Raw genomic sequence first — 23,656 nt, 5'->3', positions numbered from 1 at the left:
AAAAACACTTCCTAGTCTCGGTCAGCTCAGGGGTCGCTGATTCAAGCAGATTTTTGCCACGTTTATCATAAAACACAAAGACCATTTTTACAAAACATAATCATTTATTTACACAACTGTATTTTGATTTATAATGGCATTCTCTTTACATATAACAGAACATGAAAATAATGTGCAACACTGACTGAATTTCCAACTCATGAACTCATTACCCTGCCAGATCAGGAGACACACTGACTCTCACTCCCACAAACACACACACACACACACAAACACACTGATGATTTTATGTTATGCACCCAATAACACATCACTTCCAGTTCCTGAAGCTGTTGGCCTGGAGATCATCCCTGATCACAGAGGTTGCATCAAAATAGGCTCCTGAGCTATTTTTGGATATAGTACTTATAGTATAAGTATGTAGTACAAAAAAAAAAAAAAAAACACCAAAACCTTTATCTGTTCCATGGATGGTCGTCTTAAATTTAGATATGACTGTGTGGTATGGGAAAGTTTTCATACTTATGACATGTGATTTTCACACCTAAAAGCTGACACGTGTGAGACGCTTACTGGAATTAGTGCAAGTTTCGTTTTTGTGTCCCCAAGCTCACGTCTATGTCTTGCATAATATCAAGCATGAAACAAGACCAGTCTTGCAATTCTGGTTAGTACACAGAGGGTCTGAAGAGAAAGTTACCAGTCTGAAGTCTAACAGCTATCATCTGTAGCTTGGCCCGTGCATTATCCTCATCTGTCTGATACTGTAAAACATAAAAGCCACTTCTGTTCTGTAGTAATATCTGACATTGCCCGTGGTTCTAGCTTCTGCACTCAACATAGTGTGGTTCTAGCCAAAACACTAAACCCAAGGATAACGTCAATCATTTGCACCTTTATAACAGCTTACAATATGTAACAGGTACAGGAATAAAAAGTTATTTGAATTATTCAGCTTAGACGAAGGCATCAGTGGACTGTCAGCTGTCATCGTACCAGTCTTTGAACAATCTGAATGTATTGATAGCTGACAGGCCAAGTGGGTGTGTCAATATTCTTTTGTGTATACTGTGTGTGTGTGTGTGCGTGTGTGTGTGTGTGTGTGTGTGCGTTCGTATGTCAAGGAGACAGTCAAAGGTAGTGTATCTATGAAGTAAAGTAACTGTTACGATCAACCCTTCAAATCTGCTTCACTAAGCAGTGACTTTGTGATTTTCCAGACCGCCTGCAAAGTTTTAATGATAATGTCAAGACTAGTGATCTAATTATCAGTAGTCCCGAAATCTCTCGCTGTATACATGTGCACATCTTTGCTTACTTGTTTTTCCCTGCCAGTCTCTCCAGTGTCACTTGCAATATTGTTCTTATTGCATTATTCCAATCTGCATATACTGACTGACTGTCTTAAAGTATGCAAAGCGAAACAATGTTAAGAGTTCAGTCATACCCTGCAGTGTGATAAAACTTTGTTTCTGTTACTGTTAACGCAGCTGAATGTTTTTTTCATCACCTGCAAGAGTTGACACCAGCACAGTATGTGGTGTATTTGTTGCTTTCAGTCAGTCAGAGCTAAAACTGTTTGGTTTCAGGAGCAGCTCAGTATGATTCAAACATGATTTTGTCTCTTCCTGTGTCAAGCTGGACTTCTGTTATCACAGAAGCAACGACCATTCCTGCTATCAAAACAGAGCGTGGATGGTCTTAATTCTCAAGTTCCTGTTACTCCATCCTGTCAGTTGATGATTCCAGCAAATGTGTTGATTGGTAAAGGAAGTCCTTTGCTCATGTATTTGCTCAGTCCCGGGTTTTTGTCCTCTCCCACCTTGAATTTGGACCTCATGGTTTTCTGGACACAGTATCCGGGATCAAGACACGGGGCAATCTCGATGCTACAACACAAACATGTTCGAAATAGAGCCATCAGTTTGTGTTGCACAGAAGCTTCTGTACAGATTCACCAAGACTTTCAGATTTGAATAGCCTTATAAGCTACTTGTACTTTCAGATTTTTCTTCTTAAAAAAACAACTGCAAATCAAGCTGTGGCACATACAAGACCCCGACAGAACAATTTCAATCTCAAACTGTAGGGTTCCACTTTAAAATCCACCACGGCTGCCACACTTGTGTCCAAGAGAGGTGTTAATTAATTGGAGCTCTCTTTGATCGACTGGTGCTTTGATGGCAATGATGGTCATTGATCATTTCTCTGACTAATGAAACACCAAACCTTCAGTACGACCTTTACTCAGTGGCATAAAAATAAATTAAGTCACGTACAGTACAGCTGAGGTCTCTTTAGTCTCTCTTACCTCTGCAGATCTCTGTAGGTCCTGCGACAATCTCTGTCCAGTGTGACGGTGAAAGATCGACTCTCCAAAGTGCGAATCTTGATGTTGCTGGTCCGAATCTTTGACTCCTGAGAATTTAAAGATAAGAGGGTAAAAGGAATTATTGTTATATGAACCATTTACATTCTATGAGTTGTTTTACCATAATGCATCTTTGTGAGGATAATTTAAGAACTCAACAATGTAAGAGGTACTGTTTAGACTCACCACACTGCTGTTTTTAGTTTTGGTTAGAGACTCATTCAATGTCAGCGTCAAACAGTTCAGATCTATGACAGGAAAGCAGAGGAAAAAAAAATTGCATGAGAGTAAGACACAATCATAGTATATCAAAATGAAAAAAAAGTATGAAATACTGAGTGTGTTAGAGATAATACTGAACCTTCTGCTTCACTGGAGGGAATAGCATTGATCTGACAGCCTGAAGTCCTAAATGAGATTCCTTTGTCAATGTCACGGCCACTTAATGTCACCTGGACACACACACACACACACACACACACACACACACACACACACACACACACACACACGCACACACACACACAGAATTTGTGAGGAATTCTTCCAATAATTCATAACACATTTTGCTATGCTGATAACCCCATGACAGTAATATAATAAAAAATAATGGATCTAAAAAAAATAAATAAAAAATAAACGTACCTTTTTGTAATTCATCGAGACAACAGCTCCAGGTACCTCCCCTGAGCTCTTCCTAGGTTTATCTGTGTGAGAAACAGGCATGTAGTTAAACTTTGTTGTGCACAGATATAGGCAGGCAGGTGTACGCGCACATACATGCAAAGCTGTTTACATGAATTAAAAATGAAAGGAAACATTGGATAAAAAAATGTATGTAAATGTATACCCAATTCACCTCTAACTGATGCTGAGATCTGTCTGAACTCAGGAAACTCCATCTCCAGATGGGTGAGGAACACATCTTCCACAGGATCCTTCGTCATGCTGGTGAATGTGAGCTAAAGAGAAACAAGCAACATGTAAAAACCAATTGATATTTGAAAAATGCTCTCACATCTAAGAAACCAAAATCTATACATAAAATATATCATATTACCTTAACAAAGTAGATGCTGAAATAAACAGGCTGCTGGCCCGTACGGACATAGTAGGAAATGACATCAGAGATGAAGGGGTCTTTTGGCCTCCCTGTGTTTGCCTGTTGCTATGGATGACAGAAGTCACGTAAAATTAACCTTTCCGCTTGACGTTGTAGCCACTTCATTTTGGTCACACTTGGGTTATATCAACCGAATATAATGAGTCACTAAAAGGTCAACAGTGCTTGGTAATTTGCCTAACAGCTCAGGTTTATTTTTACTCTTTTGTTTACTCTTGTGTAAGTTTTATGTGACTTAAAGTTTAAGGCTGAGCTTTACTTTACTTACTGAACTTTACTTCATCCTTTATGTGCCATATAAATAACCCATCCAAAAAATACAGCATTGAGCTTTGCATTAGAAATCACATTCAATCTAGTTGAGTATTGAGAGAAACTGAAGGGAAGGACCAGAGTGCTCAACACTTTCTAGAACAAAACAACCTTTTTCCATGAATTCTCATAAAGAGAACAGACCTAAAGCAATGAAATGTAACACAGTCATCATCGCGTCAGCATACAGTATTTTTTCCAGTTTCATAGTAATTTTATTGTTTTGTCCTGTTTAAGCTTACAGAGTCAGTACAGTGTCTTCATGACTTCGGCTCACTGACGCTGTGGTTTTCGGTGAAATCAACATATTTATTTTGCTCGCAGTAAAAGATGTTATGCAACTTCCTGTGTTTCAATTTAAACTGAGAACAGTTGCTACTTGACTGAATGGGGTGCTGTGATGTAATGACATTTTCGAAGCATGTCTGGAAGACACGGTGCACCACAGTGCATCCTGTAAGACAGCGTTCAACTATTCAAATTAAAGAGAATCAAGTGTCCACGGTGTCCATGTTGTGTGTGAATTGTTCTTCTCTCTCAGTCAGTCACACAAAAACATTGATATATTTGTTTTGAGTTGTATCATACCATCTTAGCCAGTTTGGGGATCATGGAGCCTAAACTCTTGATGTTACAGTTGTACCACGGGTCCACCATGCTCAAGTAGGAACCAAGAGTGCAGGGATTCCCCTTGAACTGATTGCTGGGATGGTTTTCCTACAAAAAAGGAACATGAAAGTGGAACCAAGCATTCATCACATCTGGCAAAACGACAGCAGAGAGGGAATGAGGCACTTTGGAAAGCTTTCTCCCTTTTACGTTTTCTGACAATAACTACAAACTGATTATTAGAATGAAAAATAATCACAATAATCACAAATAACACAGAATCTGGCTGTTTTATAATAGCATACCAGGAAAGGAAATTCAAGTTTTGTACTCATGAACTTCATGTTCAATAAAATGCTAAAGCAAAACTGCCAAGCTCCTGATATTTTTAGAATCTAATGTCTAATTTTATCCCATCTTCATTTTCATTATGCATGAAGTTTGTTTAATCGCGGCTATTGTGTTAATGACATAACTAAACGACTGTTCTCCAGTGGAGTTGAAATGGAGCCAAATTCAATGTGTTGGAATCTCATTACTTGATTATTGAGCATTTCTATGCAGCATCATCAGATTATCGCTGAAAATAAACAAACAATGACAACATTGTAGCAGGGTTTTTCCACATACTGACCCTCTACTACAACAGAGGCCATTTGTCTTGTTATCTCTAGAAGTGTGTTGACTTTCACTCAATAGGTCAGTGGTTTGTTGACAAGAGGAAGCTGCTTTACCTTGACAGAGGAGATGTGAGTTGGAGCCTTGCAAACAGGGATGTAGTAAAACTGGAGGTTGACTTTCATTGTAAGAAAAAGCCTCCGCGCTTCCCTTTTCCTGCAAAAGCAAACCAGAGATTCGTGAGAAGCACAAAGTGTGTGCACGCTTGATGGAGCAGTTTGATTATCCTGACAAAAAGGTTTTGGATTTCAACATAAGGAACTGTACTGTTCAACTTCCCGGTTCAGAAGGAAAGAATGTAAGGTGGTGATTAGACAGTTCTCCAGTTGTACCTGAATGGTAATCTTCATACAATACAAAACAAAACAAGTTTAACCTACTGTGACAAAATCATTTACACCATAATTTTCATATAAACTTCATATAAATTCTCTGTGTTACACTAGTTTCAATATTTTTCATGTCATTATAATGCAAACAGTGCATTATAACTTGGCTTGACACCATGTCTGTAAAACTACTACAGTACAGTGTAATAAAGGGATATAAATCATAATCATAAATCTGAAGGTTGAGTTACAGATTGCAGAGGCAAACAATGAATGGAGGCAATACATTTTTACAACTCAGTCACAAACATATCAGGTCCCAAAGCTTGTGCCGCCACCATCATACCCTCCAGCTGCTGTCAAAAGCAGCTTATCCATCCTGTGATTACATCATGTCAAATGACGGACCCCTCACCTGAAGAAGTAGTAGGCCTTGGCCAGGCGGCCCAGCACCCTGTCGTCCCCCATAGCGACTATTCTGGCAGTAAAGTGTCTCTGCTGTTTAGTGAATGGGTTCTGCATGGCGCTGCTTCCTGCCCGCCTCTGCAGAGTCGCCCCTCTTCTTCCTCCCCTCCCTCCACTTCCTCCTCCGAGGCTTGCGTGGTCCTCGAGGGTATCCTGCATCAGCACCATGCTGTCCTTCACAGACGGTTTCATCTTGATTCCTCCACGCCGTGACAGCTTTCCCGACTCTTGCTCACTGGGAGAAGGAGAAAGTTTACTGTCATGCTCGGGGTCCTAATCATTTTTAAATGATGTAAAGCATGGAAACCAAAACAAGTGATGTAAAAGATCCCCTGACAGGCATTGCTGACGTTTTCAAGTTCAGCAAATGACTTGAATCTTTGAGTAAGAATTTCCTTGAGTAGTCAAGTGACCTACAGTAAATGCTCTTGAGGATTACCCACAGTACTTTAATTTTAAATAAATAAATCACTAAGTGAACTACACAAAACTAGCAGTGGGCCTTTAATACAAGCAAAATAATAATAATGATGAGAAGAATAAGAATAAGAATAAGAATAAGAATAAGAAGATGAAGAAGAAGAAGAAGAAGAAGAAGAAGAAGAAGAAGAAGAAGAAGAATAGGTATTACCTTTTGCATTGTTCCCATGATGTACTCATGCTGGGAGTGTCCAGAGATGGGGAGGGATCTGTGCTGGGGGGAAGGTCTCTTTCAATGCCACTATCATTGGACATGACGGAGAAGCGAGTCATGTCAGACGGCATCAGGTCGCTGGGCGACTCACCCAGGTCAAAGTCCTCCTGCTCCTGATTGAGGTTGAACTGCTCCGACATGGAGCTGGATCGAAACCACTTGGCCAACTCTCGCCCTGTCAACATTTTTAACATTCATCATTTACAAGTATTCTGAGGTTCACACTCAGAGACACAAAGACACAGCAGAGGCAAATTCTTTCTCCTTTCAATAACTGTCTCAGCTCCTCTTTCTCTGTTTATTTACAGTTGTCGTATATCATCTAGACTTAGAACAAAAGCACAAGCATACTTTCCATGCAGACTTATGACTGACCAGACAGAAAATAGTTTTCTGCTATGTGCAAATGTTTTGTTATGGAGCTACAGCGTACACAAAAAACGGTGAAGGGAAAAAAGGTCTTTAATCATTAAAGATTTCTGCACTGCTTCCATCTGAAGAATCTATTTATAATCCTGAAGGGATGGAGTGAAGGGATGGAGTGCAAGCGCCTGCCTTGTGATCACTCAACATTTAACGCTTGTTAATGCAGCACTGCACAGCGTACGTAGGCAATAATCACTGTCCTGTACTTACTGCAAACAGTGTGCTATTGTACAGTATAACCGCAGGGCATCACGTGAGTAAGTGAAAATCGCTGCGTGTTCAACTATGATAATTTACACCTTTACTGGATATCCTATTCTGAGAATATAAAGAAAGTGCCACAAATATATACATGTGCGTCTTAGTCACAGTTAGTTTCACGGCTCCATTGATTCAAATGAAATCTGTTCAGTTTAAATCAATTTGTTACATTAAGTGAGTCCAGCTCTGATAAACTGAGTGCAACTTAAAGGAATCTCAGATATTCTCACACTGTAACAGAGTGCTAATTGTTAGACTTCACTTTTTAATGATCTTTGTACCTTCATAGTGCACCATACTTAATCTTCAGTCATTTCCAACACATTTCAGAATGACTCTCAAAAGCCCCATGCTGCAATTGAGCTGTACTGAGTTCCATGCTAATCATCCGATGAGACTGCTTATAAAAGATTTCTACCTGAATGATTGTTGAACATCTGAGCAAAATAGCAGTTCTCCGGAAAAAACAGCTTTTACTCGTGATGCTTTTGATCACCACAGAAAATATTTTTGCTACCAAATAACAAAATAAGTTGGAAAAGACAGAAATTATCGGTGCATTGTTCCCTTATTCCTTCAGTTTATTCAGTTCAGTTTAGAGTAAATAATTCCAGTTTCAGCCTCAGTTTGAATGATTTGTAGTAACAACTTCCTCTAGACCCCCCACAGTGTCCAGAGCCACTCACAGATATCCAGGTCCTCCGTCCACAGGTGGAAGCTCATCTCTGGGTTAGGAAGGGGGCAGTCACACAGTGGTCCACTGGACAATGGCTCTGCAATGCACACACACACACATACACAGGGGAAGAGAGAGAGGAAGAGACCAAAACTGTCACAATGACACTCAAAACAAAGCCAACCCACCCCACCCCCACGACTTCCTCTATGTCAACACTCCTATGTCCATCCTTCGGTCCCCCAGCTGCGATGAGGGCAGAGCAGGTTCATCGGATGGGTTCCTGACACAATAGTATCGGGCAAAAAAGTGGATGTCATGGAAATAGATATCCGGAAAATTTTAAAAATACAGACATGTGACTTGACTAATTTGGCCATGGAAGAAATCGGTGGATAGAAGCAAAGTCAGTGGCTCAGGTAGGCTGAGTATGAGCTGAGTAGTCAGGACAAATTGTGTCATCAAATTTGTGAGTTGCAACATGTAATTTCTCATTATTAATTTGACATGTTTCAATAATCAAAACAACTTCCTATACTTACAACCAATGTATGAGCGAGTGAGAGGCCTGTAGGATTCACAAATGTCTCTGCACAGTAACGTCGTCATCTTGTCTCTTGCTGTTATATTTTTCTACTCGACTAATCTATAAGATAACCAGACGTAACCGTGGTTCTTGTGGTTTTCCCCTTTCATTGATGTTTAGCTGATGAAGTTTTTCTAAGTTGATTTATGGCTCAGACAGCGCAGTCCTGCCCTAGAAAAACTTTGCCTTGCATTGCTTTGCTGTATTTCCTTTTCAGAGAGCTCCTACCTGAGACTGTGTCAGTGACGATCTCGCTGTACAGCTGCTGAAGTCGGCTTCTCAGCGCTCCCCTCTCCCCTCTGCCGCCCTCCTCCACGCTCTGCTCTAGAGTCGTCAACACTTCCTGAAAGTACGGCTCAACGTCTTGACCCATGTCCTGTACCGAAACACACAAACGCATGTGGGTGAACAAACACACACACACACACACACACACAGGAATATAAATACATACAAACTGTGTATTAATAGCAAAGAGGTGAGGGGCCAGTTACGTGTGCGTATGTCTGCCTTTGTGTGTGTCCTGCTGAGGTGTTACTTTAGGACGAGTGCCAGGAGACACATCCACCATGCAGCTCAACAGATAGCAGGCTTTGGCTCAGGATGTTTCACATGACACTTACATGTGGGGCAGGGTGTCCTCAACTGTTTTTAATCCAGGAGCAAAAACTGAAAAACGCTACTCTTAAGCTCATGAGTCATTCTGATAAGTATTTGTAGTCAGTTAAAATCTCCCAGAACACTCTAGACATGATTTTAATGTGAAAATTGTGAAATCAACTGAAAAAAAAAAAGAAGAATTTGTAACAGACTTTAAGAGACTAGAGAAGCAATGTGACACGACACTTTCTTCGCATTTGTACGTAAGTACATTCATCAGAAAACTTTATTTCCGGCCATATTACAACATCTTCAGACCATTGACTACATGACATGGATCCATTCTGAGAAGACATGCAACTGTTTTTCCTCTACTATCACAATTCTGGTCATTCACAGTTCACAAAACTTTGTGAGTTTATCAGACAGTAGAATGGGCCAACTGAACAAAACAAGACTCACAAAGCAACAAAATATAATCGCAGTGACAAAAAACAGCTATAAAGGGCCGTACACTGCAGCGACCACAGAAGACAACTAGAGAACTGACAATAGAAGGCAGTAACAACCAAACAGTAATGTACAGGTTCACTCACCTTCAGGGCCTGAGACAGTTTCGACCCATGGCATTGTTCTGATCCCAAAGCAGCCTGGATCGAGTGTTGGACCACACTGCGCATGAGATCTAGAGGACTTAGAAATCCACCTGAAGCTGAAGCTGAAGCTGACGCCTCAATATCACCCAGCAGGACTTGTCCCAGGGAACCAGAGAAGACCTCTGGATCAGCCAAGACAAAAACCCTGCAGGGATTTACATGACAGACTTCGGTGTTTGACAGGGAAGGGAGTTTGACTACATGCAGCCGTATGTGGAAATAAAATAAACCTTTACAAATCTTCAATTTCTTTCTTGAAGTTTTTATTGCACTCACACATGTGGAATACATGATTAATTTATGACTTACCTCTCCTGGAAGGGATAGTGCTCATTTTTTAGTCTCTGCTCTGCTGTGACCATCCTCTGGTACATCAGACCTGTGGATCAAATTGGCATTTAATGACATCATCATCATACAGATTAATTGGCAATGAATGGACAGGTCATTCAACATTAAAGCAAGCATAATATCATTTTTCATGCAGCCTCTTGGTGCAGGAGCCTGCAGGGCAGATTCAGGTTTGTTAGGTTTGGCTCATATTATTTCTTCTATCATTGTTTTCACTTTGGTTGAATGTAGTTTTTCTCTTAGAGTTAGGTAGAGGTATTTTTTAAAATTACAAAGCATGTGTGGTCTGCCTTTGTTGTTCCTACTGGGAACTGGGTTAAGACACAAAGCAAATAATTCCACTGGCAACAGTATGAATAAGAGATAACTAAGGTTTTGATTGACCCGTCAGAATGATTAGTCTACTGTAGGAAATGACAGCATACGATCACAACATCATGACAAAAGGCCTGTAAATGAATAACACTGTCATGACTAATCTCTTCCTTGTTGAGCCACATCCAAGTTGGGTGTTTAGCTATTTGTCAAAGCAACACCAGGCTTTAATTTCTTTTGTTGATGGAGAAAGGACGGCAGCAGAGATGGACATCAATGCTAGTCACTACATAAAATGACCAATATAGCAATGAGTGCAAATACAATAGAAAAATATATAATAAATGTAAAGACAATTGCTTTAGGATGAAACTTATTGAGCAGCTTTGCTCTGTAGATGAATACTACCTGGGATGGAGCGTTCACTTTTTATCTGTCTTGTGTAGCTGAGTCCTACGGTGCAATAGGGATGAGGGTAGGTCAGGAGTCTCTTACAAAAGTCGTAAACCCGCTTGTACAGCTCATCTGGAATGTAGGCTGTCTGGAATATGAATAAACACATACACACACAGATTATAATTAATACTGGAGAGAAAGGCACATAAAATGTTCCTGGTAATTATCACACCGCTGTTGTTCAAATATGAGGGTAAACTATGCACAAGCCTAAATGCCATCATTTCAGGTGTCCACTTCCTTGTTAACATTTGTTCCTGGAATAAAAACAAAGTTCTCCTACTGTTCGGTTCCATTTGCACTAATAATGCTGATATTTCTTGAAGCAATAGACACATAATTTTCAGGCATAGAATAAAATTACAGAAAGTTCATAATGTCCTGGAAACTTATATAAATAAATAAAAATCCCATGTATGCGTTCAACTAATAGTGTTAAAAAGTATGAACAGGTAAGTCTGAGGCAGCTTTTCACAGTGCAACAATGTGGTAGAAATACTGTACCTGGATGATGGCATACATGAGAGTGTGGAGCAGAGGGATGATGCATTTGCGAGAGTCCCATCTCTCAGCCTGCAGAGAAAACAGACGCTATGTCAGGGATCGACCTGCATGTCCTTGACAGAAGACCGACAGAGGACTCTGCATTGCAGAACTTTAGTATAAGTAAAAGTAAATGGATGATGTTCATTGTAAGTAAATTCAATTCCAATCAACAATAAAATTTAAATTAGTGTGAATCTAGCTACCTTCCTCTGTGAAAAGAGTGAGCAAATAAAAAAAACCTACAGGGGGGCACATGTTTGCTATCTTTTTGATAAGGGAAACTTAAGAAAAAAAAAAGAAGTGTTTTTAAGTGCCAACAATACCACTGCAGAGTACCTTCTCCAGCTCCTTTATCAGCACCCACACCAGAGATAAGCTGTTGGCAGGATTGTTTTGAACCTTCTTATGAAGCGTCCATCTCAGCATGCCTGTATACACAGAGAAGCAGACCAGCCATTAATAGATGTAAGATTTCCACAGCACTAAGCACAACCTTGCTAAATGTGTCACATTTTTCTCCATTACACTGCTAATCCAAGATATGTCTGATGACTAACAACTGCACATAGCCCTCATACTGCTGACACATAAATATTCCAAAGTATGATTAACACTAACAGCCTGGCTTCAGTTGAACAATAAAATAAACACCATGAAGTTGGTGTTTTTGCTGTTGTCACTTTGTGAAATGTCTTTATCATAAAGACAAGTGAAGTTGTTTAATGTTTGTAAGATCTCTTATTTTCCAGCAAAAGCTGATAAAACCACATGAGTTTTAAGAAGAAAAAAAAATATCTTAATACTTTGCTTCAGTGTTGTGTAGCAGATTATATTGTACCTTTGTTGAAACAGTCTATGGGCTGCTGGTTGTCAGCTTCCCTGGGCAGCACAGCCTGGATGCTGCGGTACAGCTCTGGCTCTGGAACTGTGGGGGAGCAGCCAGCTGAAAGTAAAGTCGAGTATTGAAGTCTGAATATGAAAAGGTTTTGCTAAAAATTAAACCCACGATCAAATTGTCTTTTGAAATGAACACAGACTGGCCTGGAAAAACCGATGATGCTTTCTACTTGTTTGACAGAGAATAAATACATTTTAAAGCCGTAGAGGTCACCAAAAGTCTGTGAACGCAACTCTATGTACCACATAATTCATTTTTATGTACATATTTGTATCACTGAGCACAGTGTGAGTTTATGTGCTGTATGTACCTGTTGGCTCCATGCTGCACATTCTGCTCGAGTTATCCCAAGGGGCCTTGTTGGTCATGTCTCACATGCATCATGGGTCTATCAACTGTAATCAGGAAGAAGACACAGAGAGGAAATGTCACTCATATTCTCTCATGTCCGATGTTAAATGCAGCCTCTCACTCTGCCGACTTATGGCAGCTCTCAGTAAATGTGGTGAGCAATTGCAGTTTTCTTTTTTTTTTTTTTTTTAATGACTGCTTGCTGACAGTAGAGTGTAAAATTACACAGATAAGTTGAATGAGGCTATTTAAAACTTGCTTCTCTGTTCAGGGAACCTGACAATGCTAATAGCACCTCTACTTACATGCGTCATCTTGACATCTCTAAACCTAACCCTGTATAATTACTGCTGAGGGACAAAGCTAAAAGTTCAATGCTCAAAATCTAGCCACACAATTACCTACACACACACACACACACACACACACACACACACACACACACACACATATATATATATATATACGCACACCTACTGACACCTACTGATGATCAACAGGTGGAAGAAGGTGCAGTGGACCGACACTAACCCTCCTCAACTGTGTTAAAAAATGTTCCTATAAATAACTTCAACTTCCTTCAGCTCTCAAACCACTCATTTAATCCCAGGTCCCACACAGGTCTGAGTCACCTCTTACACTTCCACTTCACAAATTCATCAAGAAATTTGGCCAAATCTTCTTAGTTATTTTCAGATCCTTCAATGATAAAAATAATATTTGCAACATGAATGAAATGTGAGACAGTGAAAACCACAACAAACATTAATCTTTAAGTGCCCAAGGCACTTAGCATTTCCTGTAGCATTTGTATATAAACAGGCTGCTTCTTGTAAATCCAGAGAGGGGCAGATTTATTTTCACGCTTTGCTCCTTTTGGGGCCAACTTCTTAAAAAACAACTCTACTCTCAATACACGGACCATTAGATCATCCTTATGGAGCCGCTTCTGCACAAATAAATAACTAATGAAGCTGATCAAAACCTGAGTGCAAAAGAAACACCAGAGACGCTTTACAACTTTTTAAGAACCCGGAGTCAAAGAAAAAAAGACCGAAACAGGCTGAAAACAAATGATAATGCTTTATGGAATGAGTAAGATAACTTCTTATATTAAATCAATATGTCCGAACTAACACCTGTAACTTAACCTGTAAGTTAAGTTACAGGTGTTAGTTCGGACTCCTCATCAATGTCGCACTAACTTTAACCAGTCAGAGTGTAACAGGTGTAAAGTAATAACATAATATCACAAACGCTTACCCTGCTCCGTACCAACAGTCCTGCAAGTCTCTTACATCCACACACACTGCTCTCTGTACTGAAACTAACATGTGTGTGACAGAGTGAGAGAATGAGAACGAGTGCGTGAGAGAGGGGGAGAGCGAGAGTGAGCCACAAGCAAGTGAGGACGGCGATTCATTGCTGACTGCATTTCCTCTTATGAGCGGGTACGAGTCAGGTAGCGGCGGGGAAAAGCACTGTGTGTGTGTGTCAGTAGCTTTCAAGGGGGAGTTTAAAAGAGAGAGAGAGTTTGGATGTGCTTGTGTTGGAGTGTGTCAAATAGTCATGAGCTGTTTGAGTTGTGTTTATTTGGTTCAAGGCCGAACGTATTTGGATTCATTTCTATTTTGGGTATTCTGACTCTGAATCATGACAAGTCCTCACTTTTCTCAACTTCTACTCACAGCATTTTATTCTCTTTCAGGTCCATTTCTCTCATTCTTGCTATTTCTCTCTCTCTCTCTCTCACATACACACAGACAGACACACACACACACACTGCATTGGCGGTCATTCCACAGGCCGTATGTGTACAATGAAAGGATTTAGTGTGATGGATTTAGCCTTGATCCCTCTAAGAAAAGCAGCACTTTCAAAAACAGCGAGTTAACAAGCGCTGCCTCAGCAGCTGAACACTGCCGTTTTGACCACAAGTTTCCGGTTGACTATGGCGTATTCACTCTGTATCTCTCTACCCCCCGCCCCCACCCCTTCTCCCCATCTCTCTGTTTACATCTTTAGTCCTCTATCTGGGGTCTGTAATGTACATGATTGCTCAAAAGATTGTGTCCTTTTCCTTTTCATTGTGTTTCTCTTCGATACAAACAAACACAAACACAAAACATGCTGGACTGTATTGATATATAGAAGTGGCTGAGCATGCACATACACATGCATGCAAAACACGGTTGTGTGCAGAAACGGACTCTCGCCCTCTCACAGAATAACATAAACATAAACTTGCACTCTGTTTTTACCTTTCTAACATAAACTGTTAATACAGTGAAGGAGCTGATACATACACACACCACTTCCTCTCTGTCTGAATGAGTGGGCAGATGACACTCTATATTTAGACAGAGAGAGAGAGAGATGCAGACAGACAGACGACAACCAAAGTTTTTTTTTCTTTTCTTTTGAAAAAGGCTTAAAAATAGATGCACTACATCATTCACACCCTATCCAAATACAACTAGCTTGGAAAAAACACAGTCTGCACAAATCTTGCTGAAAAAATCCCCATTACAGCTTTCTGACTGTATGTCAAGCTTACATTCAATGCAATATTACAATATACCACATCATTTCTATGGTTGAACCTTTACACTGAATGGAACAACAGGTGTCTTCTGCATAATTCACACCAATTTCCCTGTAATTAAACCTGGTATATTTGGTTTCTTTGTAGATTTTAAAGTCAACTGGAATTTAAAATGAAGTTCTGAGGGTTTGAACAATGTTTGAACAATGTTAATAAATAAGTTATTAATGATGTACCCACCCAAGGTTGTTTAAAGTAAAATGTGTCTTTATGCACAATACAGACTGTTTAACATAAAGCTTTTGTTCAAACTCCACATACTTTTCCTACACAAAGAATCTTATCTAAAATACACTATCGATCGAACGAAAACACGTTTTAATTGTGAAAACAAGAACACGCTAAACACACTGTGAATACTGGGCGGAGTGGCAGAAACATGATTTACTGCACTAACACAAAGCACTGCATGTTGCAGCTGCACACAAAAGAAAAACAGGTGATATAAAATGACCATAGGCTAGAGCTGGGCAAAGAGTATCAAAAGTGACATTTAGAACCTCTCACTGACATCATCTTGCTCATGTCAGTTAATTCAGTTAATAGTTCCCCCAAAGAGTGCGTTCATGAACTGTCCACTTAAAAAAAATACCAACTCATGTCATGTTCAGTCACGTGCCTCCGCCACGTCCAACTAACGTTAGTTAGTTATTCGTTCAAGGCGAAGCTGGCAATATAGATGACACGAACGCAAGCACTGAGCCTCAGGCCACATCCACACTAATACATTTTAGTTTTGACTAGCTATATTTACGCCTGGCATCCACCTGGCTACTACTACGGGGTTGCGCTGTAGTCTGGACAGGCTGAAATGGAGAATTTTGGAAACAATGACTCACCTGCTGACTGGGTCTTATCAGTCACGACCACCAGTCAGTGACATACAACATGGATAGCAACCACAGGTGACACCACCAATTTGCTTAATCACTTGAGAGAGACCAATAAGCATAAAAGTAATCGTTCATTAATCATAATCAAGGTAAAACCAATGAAGCCAACACGGAAGTACCAAAAACTGCACTTCTTCGAATGGCCCCTTGAGGCTAGTTCCAAAAGCAAGTCAATCCCCATAGTCTCCAATGTTCAAATGCCCAACTTTACAGCAGAAATAAACATTTCACAGCCTGGTAAAAAAAAAAACAGTTTTGGTCTCTACGGCTTATTTCCTCCTTCATGATGACTGTAGGGGGGGATTTTTGTATAACTCACCCGTTCAAATTTTATTAAAGCTTAAAGTTCTGCATAATTGAGGGCATGCCGCTTTTAGTGACAGGTGGGTGGAGTGTATGCTTGCCACGAACCGACATGCACCTAAGTCTCAGCTCTACACACGCCCCTCCGCTTTGCCCATTTTTGGATTAGCCAAGAGTTCGGTAGAGTCAGGTACTGGCAAGATGGGGACAACGGAACAGCCCACTCTGAACTTCGGAACGGCTCTTCAGATATCTATGGGTGACAGTCACGGAGGCTACGTCCATCTTTATTTACAGTCTATGCGTAAGTTGTGCACCAAAAGCGTGAAGTGCAATACACTCCTTGATTTGCACACATTGTTTCTTTTGCTCTAAGTGCCAGTAGAACCAGCCAAATTACCCAGAAAGGTGCATACAAGCAGAGCACAACCTGAAATGCTATTGTACCAGCCAAGGCCACATGCCACTGAAACAAACTTCCTCTATGACTGTTGACTATTTACGGTTAATGTGAATCAGTTCCTGAACCAAGCTTTGGCTACGCCAAACATCTATTTACACCTTCCACATGTGGGCAGATGCTACACATCACGTCAGGTGAAGCCTGACACAATGCAGCACAACATAAAAACAGGAGCACTCATTTCCGTTCAGGCACGCTGCAGACATCTCACAAAACAGGAAGGACCTGACAGCAATGTGTGGAAGTGTGTTCATAGAGCAAAAGAAAGAGGTGGTGCTTAGGTGCTAAAGCGGGGGTGGGGATGTGTGTATGTTTGTTTTCTTGAGTGGAAATCCCCAACCTATGATGACAGAGGGTCTATGATAACCTATTGGGCCTCATCAGTTGTCACATCTAGATCTGGACAACGTGGGAAAGGAGGGACATTACCTGCAGAGTTTATCCTGTGTGGCTCGCAAGAAATACCTGATAAACAAGTGCAGAGTGATGGCACTTGAAATTCATGTGTGTGCAGTGTGTTTTAAATGACGGATGGCAAAAGCAGCATCATGAATCTTTTTTTTTGTCTTTCTCAAGAATATAAGACACTGCAAATGTGAAGAGAAAGAGAAGCTGAATGGCTCCGACCTTCTTCTCTCCAGGGAACAACTCAGGAAGAGCTAAGATTTACATTTGAGCAATGAAACAGCTCAAACAACACGTCAACTTGCTGCTACCAAAACAGGCAGATGGTATATCTTTGACTTTAACCTGAAACAATATAACCATGGTAAGACAACTCAATGCTTTGAGACATACATGCACAAACACACGCACATGCAAAAGTTGCAAATAAAATCCCTAAAAGAGACAACATTTTATTCAGTGTGAGCAACAAGGGGACATCAATCAAAGTGATTTCCTGCATCAACAAGCTGGACAATATGAGGAAGTCCTCTTGGACCGGTGAATATGTGAGTGAGTGTTTGAGTGCATGAATGTGTGTGTGTCTGCGTGTATGTGTGTGTAAACCTGCCTTACCTGACTGACTAGGGATTATTTCCTCCTTAACATTATCCACAATAAAGCCAAACCTGTTGGAGTTGGTGTTGCAACATCCAATCACAAGTATGAATAGCCATGGTGAAGATTTAAGCCACTGGGGGTAGTGTGCTAAATCTATCTGGCAAGAGGAAAACAGATAGGAAGTGGCAGAGATATAAAGGGGTTTCCCGAGAAGGTGTGTGTGTGTGTGTGTGTGTGTGTGTGTGTGTGTGTGTGTGTGGTCTATGATGTTGACAGTTGGGTCAATTGGTCCATTAGGGGTCTGTTGAGGATGTGCTGTTTAGGTTGAATTAGACAACATGCATCAAGTCAGGGAATTTTGGAGAAATACTATGTTAAAACATAAAGGCAAATGCCAGCAGATACATAAACACACATACTATACATACTACTTTGTGGTCACACATGAGCACATATGAACATTATGCACAACATGCATGCAATTTAGTGCACATGCGCTCCTACTGACTTACTACTGAATCTTCCAAAAATAAAAACACCAGTAGCTTTTCTTTATAGTCAGTTTTTGCTACAGTTGTTCTGCTTTCCCTGAGCTTTGCACCTACAGTATATACTGTGCATATGACCCATTACTGCGGAGATTTCCATCAGTGTTTTGGAATAGTGATTAGATTCATTTTTTATGCATGAAATACTTCTAAATCCCTTCTTATCAAAAAACAGCTCACTGAACAAAGGCAGCATTGTTACCATAGATACAGCTGTGGGGGGGGGGGGGGGGGGGGGGGCTCATGCACTGAGCATGAATGATTTATGTTCTTAAACTAATTAATGAATAACAAACCGTTTTTGTTATACAGAAGGTAGGGTTATCAGCTATTTAGTGGTTTGGTGTAGTAGTGACTTACAGCTTGTTGCCTTGTTGTTTGTGGTTAAAACTTCAGAGAGAAGCTGTGAAATCATCAGATGTCTTGTTTACTTGTTTAGCCATAAATCTGCAGAATCCCTCTTGTGCCAGGACAACAACACGGTACAGTTGCCCACATACCCAGATACTGTCAGTCCTGTAGGACTCGTAACTCACTCTCTGTGTCTGTGAACACACACTCAAGCAAAGGACGCAGTCTCTAACCAAATATTCTGGATATTCTGCACATGACGTGTGTGGAAAAGAAAACATAATTTCCAGACATGCTGAGGTAAAAGAAAAAAAGTGTTAAGACTCGGCCAATGTGAGGATTCCTGTAGATCCTCAGTCCCACCACACGGAGGACCTTATTTAGCCACTGTGGGCATGATGAGGCAATGCCGTAACAGAGCGATAAACTTCCAAAGGAGGTCACAGGGTGTAAAGTGATCCAACTACTTACAACCACAGGATGTACCAAATGCGTCACATAGACATGATCAGCAGCACAAATAGCCCCAAACACACACACACACACACACACATACACATACACACACTCGGCATTAAGTAGTCTCAGCCACAATGGAGACTGCTTTCCAGGGAGCCCACAGGCACAAGATGTTGCCAAGAAGTGTTGCCATTTGTTTTCATGTTCCTCACAGGACAAACAAACGGGCGGCGGCTCATACTGAAGACATTCTGTGGCTGTCTGCAATTTGGGAGCCGCAGTATGTTGAATAAAGGGTGTTTTGTTAAAACTTTGGGAAAGGTTGTCATTTAAAATGTTGGTCAGGTTTTCCAGGAAAATGCAGGCAGTTGCGTGGCCTGACAAGGTCCCAGTACTCCAGGGAAAAACTTCTGACTAAAGCACAACCAATGACTAATTTAATTATTCCAAATTAATTCATTCATAAAATGTCTAAAAGTAGGGAAAATTGCTCATCATTCTTACTTAAAGCTCAGGGTGACACCTTAAATTGGATGTTTTATTTGTTCCATAGTGGAAATCATACAGATATTAAATTATTGTCATATAAGACAAAGAAAAACAGCATATCCTCATAAGTAACCTTTTTTATTAACCTTGTTAATATGTCCATGTGATGTTTTTTATATAATACAAGACGTATCATGTTTGAAATAAACAGTCAACACCATGATTGCATATTTCCATCTAGGAACTGCAGTGAACCAATGACAGTCTCATAAAATAAATAAATAAATAAATAAATCACACAGCCAGAGTTTCCTATGTCACATACCTAAGGAACCAATGTACTCAACTTGTGGGGAAACGTGAAACCCGAAACCTTGTCAGTACAGTGAGCGAGAGTTTGCATCAGCACAACCACTAACACTGTCAGCCACTGCAAGCTACAAGTTAACAAACAACATAAACAAATAAAAGACGCTAACTACACTAACCGTTCTGATATGCCTGCTAGTTGCCAGTCACAACAGACTCCTCGTGAGTCTGGGTAGCACGTCTGGAGAGGAACTTTAACCAATTATTAGAATAGTTCTAGATTAGTTTTATGTCGATATACTAATTAACGCCTCATTGTTTCCCATACATTGATTCATTTGTGGCGGCCTGCCATAATATCAACATCGACCGCCACATATTGATTTTATAGTCTTTGTCTTACTATTTCAAACTGGTAAAAATGGAATTTCATTGTAGAGCTGTGCGCAGCGCATTGATTCACTCGGCCCCTCATTGCCCTACTCTTGCTCACTCACCCCTGACCCCGGTCAGCTACCGCCACGAATAGAATCTAATTCTGTGGGAAACACTGCTGACTGATATAGAGTGCATTATAAACGCTGTATGTGGTTTATGCATGACTATAAACACTGGTATGCAGGTTTCTACTGAGCACTTTTATAAGGCCTCATGTCAAATGACTAAGTGACAGCTTCAATTAATCTGGTCATCTGACTGAGCTAAAATGGTCAGTGCCTCAGCTGAAGTATACAAGTCCTGTGTCAACACTGTCTACAGAAATGGTGAAGTCTGTTTGATCTCACTGCCATAAACTACTCCCTGAAACCCAAAGGCAAAAGAAAAAGGACTACAAATGGGTTCATTGATTTGTTTTCCCTAGAGCAGGAGAAACCAACCAAATAGTTTGCAGCATTGTCAACAACATGTCACAGGTTAGCTCAGTTTGTTCTCTAAAATCATATTTGAAAACAAATTAATGATCTTCGAGTTTCTCTTCAAGCTGGCAAGGAAAACCTTTTTTCTGGTAGTAACCGGCAGCTAATCAACGCACCAGCGAAAAATGCCTCCGCTCATCTTTGCCAAACTGTTTCTCCAACAACATTCCAGTCAGTGCCAGAAAACTTCCTGTTAGCACACAAGTGTAATGCACTGAGTGTCTGACCCCTACGATACTAGTGGCCTCATGTGGGCTGACTATTTCAGCATCATTTTTCTGATCTACTGATTAACAACAGAACAAAGATTATTTTAGTGTTAAGATGCCTTAGGGAAAAATAGGTCAAAATTTTGCTTTTAAGTGGGTGATATTTTGTAGAGAACTGAGAGGTCTTTGTAGCTAAAGGTCACAGTGATCACACATGATGTTAACCCTCCTGAGGTGGAATCACACCCAGTCCATCAATCAGTTTATGGATCAAATTTCGACAGAACACGATAGGGGATGATGAACTCTCACTTTATCCTGTGATCAATTTTTAAACGACTAAACGGCAAAAACGTTCAGGTTCATTTTGGTAAATTCTTCACAAACCTGTAAAGGTGATACATTTTGTCTGGCTGTTTTGGGCTGGCGTTTAAACACATTGCGCTGTGTGAGCTGACAATTAAAAGTTAACTATCATTTACCATTAAAAACTGGTAGGTCTTGAATCTTACCCCAATATTTTAACTGTCATGATATTTGCTACAGAGTGACGACCCACATGGCTGAATGTTGCAGGGGCATTCACACATTTCAGATTTCTGTTACATGCTAATTTGAAGAAAACTAATGTAAATGTGGAAATCCTAATTTTTCTCCAACCTATACACTGTATGGTAGCTTATAAGTTTGTTTCCATTAATAAAAAGCATTAATGAAAAGCACACCTGGATCTGGATCTTACATCTCCTGCAATTTGGATATTGCACTTGGCCAACTCATTGTTCAGTCACCCCTTCACTCCCTAGTAAAACATTCTCTCCAGCAGAAGTCGTAATCCTGGGCCTTATGGTTCACTGTTGCCAGTTGTCACCTCACCTGAACAACTATCCAAAACATGTTGTTTTGCTGTATTATATCCTTGTAGGAGTTTCCATCATCTCAGGATTGTACATGAATGATTCACTTTGTGGTTATACTGTCATGGTGATCATACTGTTTAATAATAAGGCCATTATCACAACATAGGTCAGATTCAACAGCATGTGGACTGTAAGTAATTTTTCTCATCATGTGTAGCTCAATAATAATCACAGATTATCACTCATACTTTTACAATGTTATTCAACTTCATTATTTTCTCTAGAACCACGGTCAAGCCTAAATATTTAAACCACTATGTCACTGTTTTTTTTACGTTTGACTAAAGAGCCTCACCCAATAGTTGACATCACCAGTCTAATTGTGATCAACATTAGAGTTTCAACTGAGTGTTGTGAGTGCTTTATTGCCAAGGACATTATTTCCATACTCTTGGTTGTCGCTCGTGAATGAATATTGGTTTATTTTTACAAACAAAATGATCACTTTGACAGGGACCAACAGAGAAATACACTCCCTGGAGCCACCCTGCATCCCCTTAACCCCTAAGTGGTACAAGGAAGCTCAGATCTAAAACAAGGAAGCTGGAGGAAATACAGCTGTGCTTTTAGACTTCCAGCAGACACAACAGAGAGCCATGGCTTCAATCAGATCAGGCACTGTTATCAAACTCTTGTTATTATCACAGGAGGGAAAAAATAAACCGCCTTCCCCCATGTCTTCCCGTGTCATGGGGCATGAAGTATTTTTTTTATTTTTTTAATAGCCTGACTCACATGTAAAAGAGACCATAGTTCCAGCTTCTTAGTTATGAGGATGTGACGTTTATCTTTGTCTTGCATGATAGTAGATTTAATATCTTTGCCCGGTGTCACCCTGGGGTATAAGGAAGTGTGATGAGCAGTTTTCACTATTTTTGGACATTTTATAGATGAATGAACGTGAAATAGTTAAAACAACCGTTAGTTGCATACAGGGAGATATACAGTGTGCATGCCGTGAGTTGAATCAGAATCAGATAGCGGCTAATCAGTGTAAAACATAAACATCATTAAGACCAATATGAGTCATAAGGAATAACAAAAAACATCACTCAAATATAAATAGATAACCCCAGAAGAGAAGAGCAGTAGGCACATGACGACTTCAGATAAAATATCCAGGTTTGTGTTAAACGGATTTAAAGGTACATGGTAATGGTACACATTTAAAATGTTGACATACATTTAATCATCTGCAATATCAGCTAGCTACAATTTATAGTTGTCGACACTAACTTTCTCCACGAGTAAGTAGACGGTAAACTACAAAGTAAAAATGTCTGCACTTGGTAAAACAACAAATATTTCTGTCTTTGTGGAAACTTACCTGTAGTTAAGATGTACAAACAGCTCCATTGGCCTGACTTTAATTACTTTAACAGCTCTCTGTTGGTGACACTTGTCCTCACTCGGCTCCCGCTAACTGTCTGACAGAGGAGTCCACAGACCACGCCCACCCCTGCAACCGACCAATGGCGTGTC

General features: G+C 40.2%; 1 protein-coding gene across 2 annotated transcripts; it reads right to left on the bottom strand.

Moving 5' to 3' along the window:
- Nucleotides 1-84: 84 nt before the first annotated feature.
- Nucleotides 85-23,598, bottom strand: pik3r6 (phosphoinositide-3-kinase regulatory subunit 6). Of its 2 annotated transcripts, none has more exons than XM_023412835.2 (21): nucleotides 23,502-23,598; nucleotides 12,663-12,747; nucleotides 12,293-12,397; nucleotides 11,791-11,882; nucleotides 11,413-11,481; nucleotides 10,861-10,993; nucleotides 10,096-10,165; nucleotides 9,727-9,931; nucleotides 8,759-8,906; nucleotides 7,955-8,041; nucleotides 6,519-6,756; nucleotides 5,838-6,122; nucleotides 5,150-5,249; nucleotides 4,395-4,523; nucleotides 3,432-3,539; nucleotides 3,231-3,333; nucleotides 3,017-3,078; nucleotides 2,733-2,823; nucleotides 2,558-2,619; nucleotides 2,312-2,418; nucleotides 85-1,889 (listed from the first exon to the last, which is right to left on the bottom strand). In XM_023412835.2, exons 2-21 carry the CDS (start codon nucleotides 12,718-12,720, stop codon nucleotides 1,733-1,735), a joined length of 2,409 nt encoding a protein of 802 aa, XP_023268603.1. In that variant the 5' UTR covers nucleotides 12,721-12,747; nucleotides 23,502-23,598; the 3' UTR covers nucleotides 85-1,732. The 2 variants fall into 2 exon arrangements, with proteins under 2 accessions (XP_023268603.1, XP_023268604.1); XM_023412836.2 differs by lacking the exon at nucleotides 23,502-23,598 and adding an exon at nucleotides 13,967-14,149.
- Nucleotides 23,599-23,656: the final 58 nt, after the last annotated feature.

This window comes from Seriola lalandi, unplaced genomic scaffold (assembly GCF_002814215.2).
Source record: "Seriola lalandi dorsalis isolate HSWRI2012SDOR001 ecotype SW California unplaced genomic scaffold, Sedor1 jcf7180002054487, whole genome shotgun sequence".
In the NCBI taxonomy this organism is placed as follows: domain Eukaryota; kingdom Metazoa; phylum Chordata; class Actinopteri; order Carangiformes; family Carangidae; genus Seriola; species Seriola lalandi.
This window is presented reverse-complemented; position numbering and strand designations above follow the sequence as displayed.

Excerpts from the sequence above, each read along its gene's own strand:
- pik3r6 (XM_023412835.2), bottom strand. The coding sequence starts at position 12,720 with ATGACCAACAAGGCCCCTTGGGATAACTCGAGCAGAATGTGCAGCATG. Across the intron at positions 12,398-12,662 it reads GTGCAGCATGGAGCCAACAG|CTGGCTGCTCCCCCACAGTT; the intron begins GTACATACAGCA and ends CTTTACTTTCAG. Across the intron at positions 10,994-11,412 it reads TCATGTATGCCATCATCCAG|ACAGCCTACATTCCAGATGA; the intron begins GTACAGTATTTC and ends TTCATATTCCAG.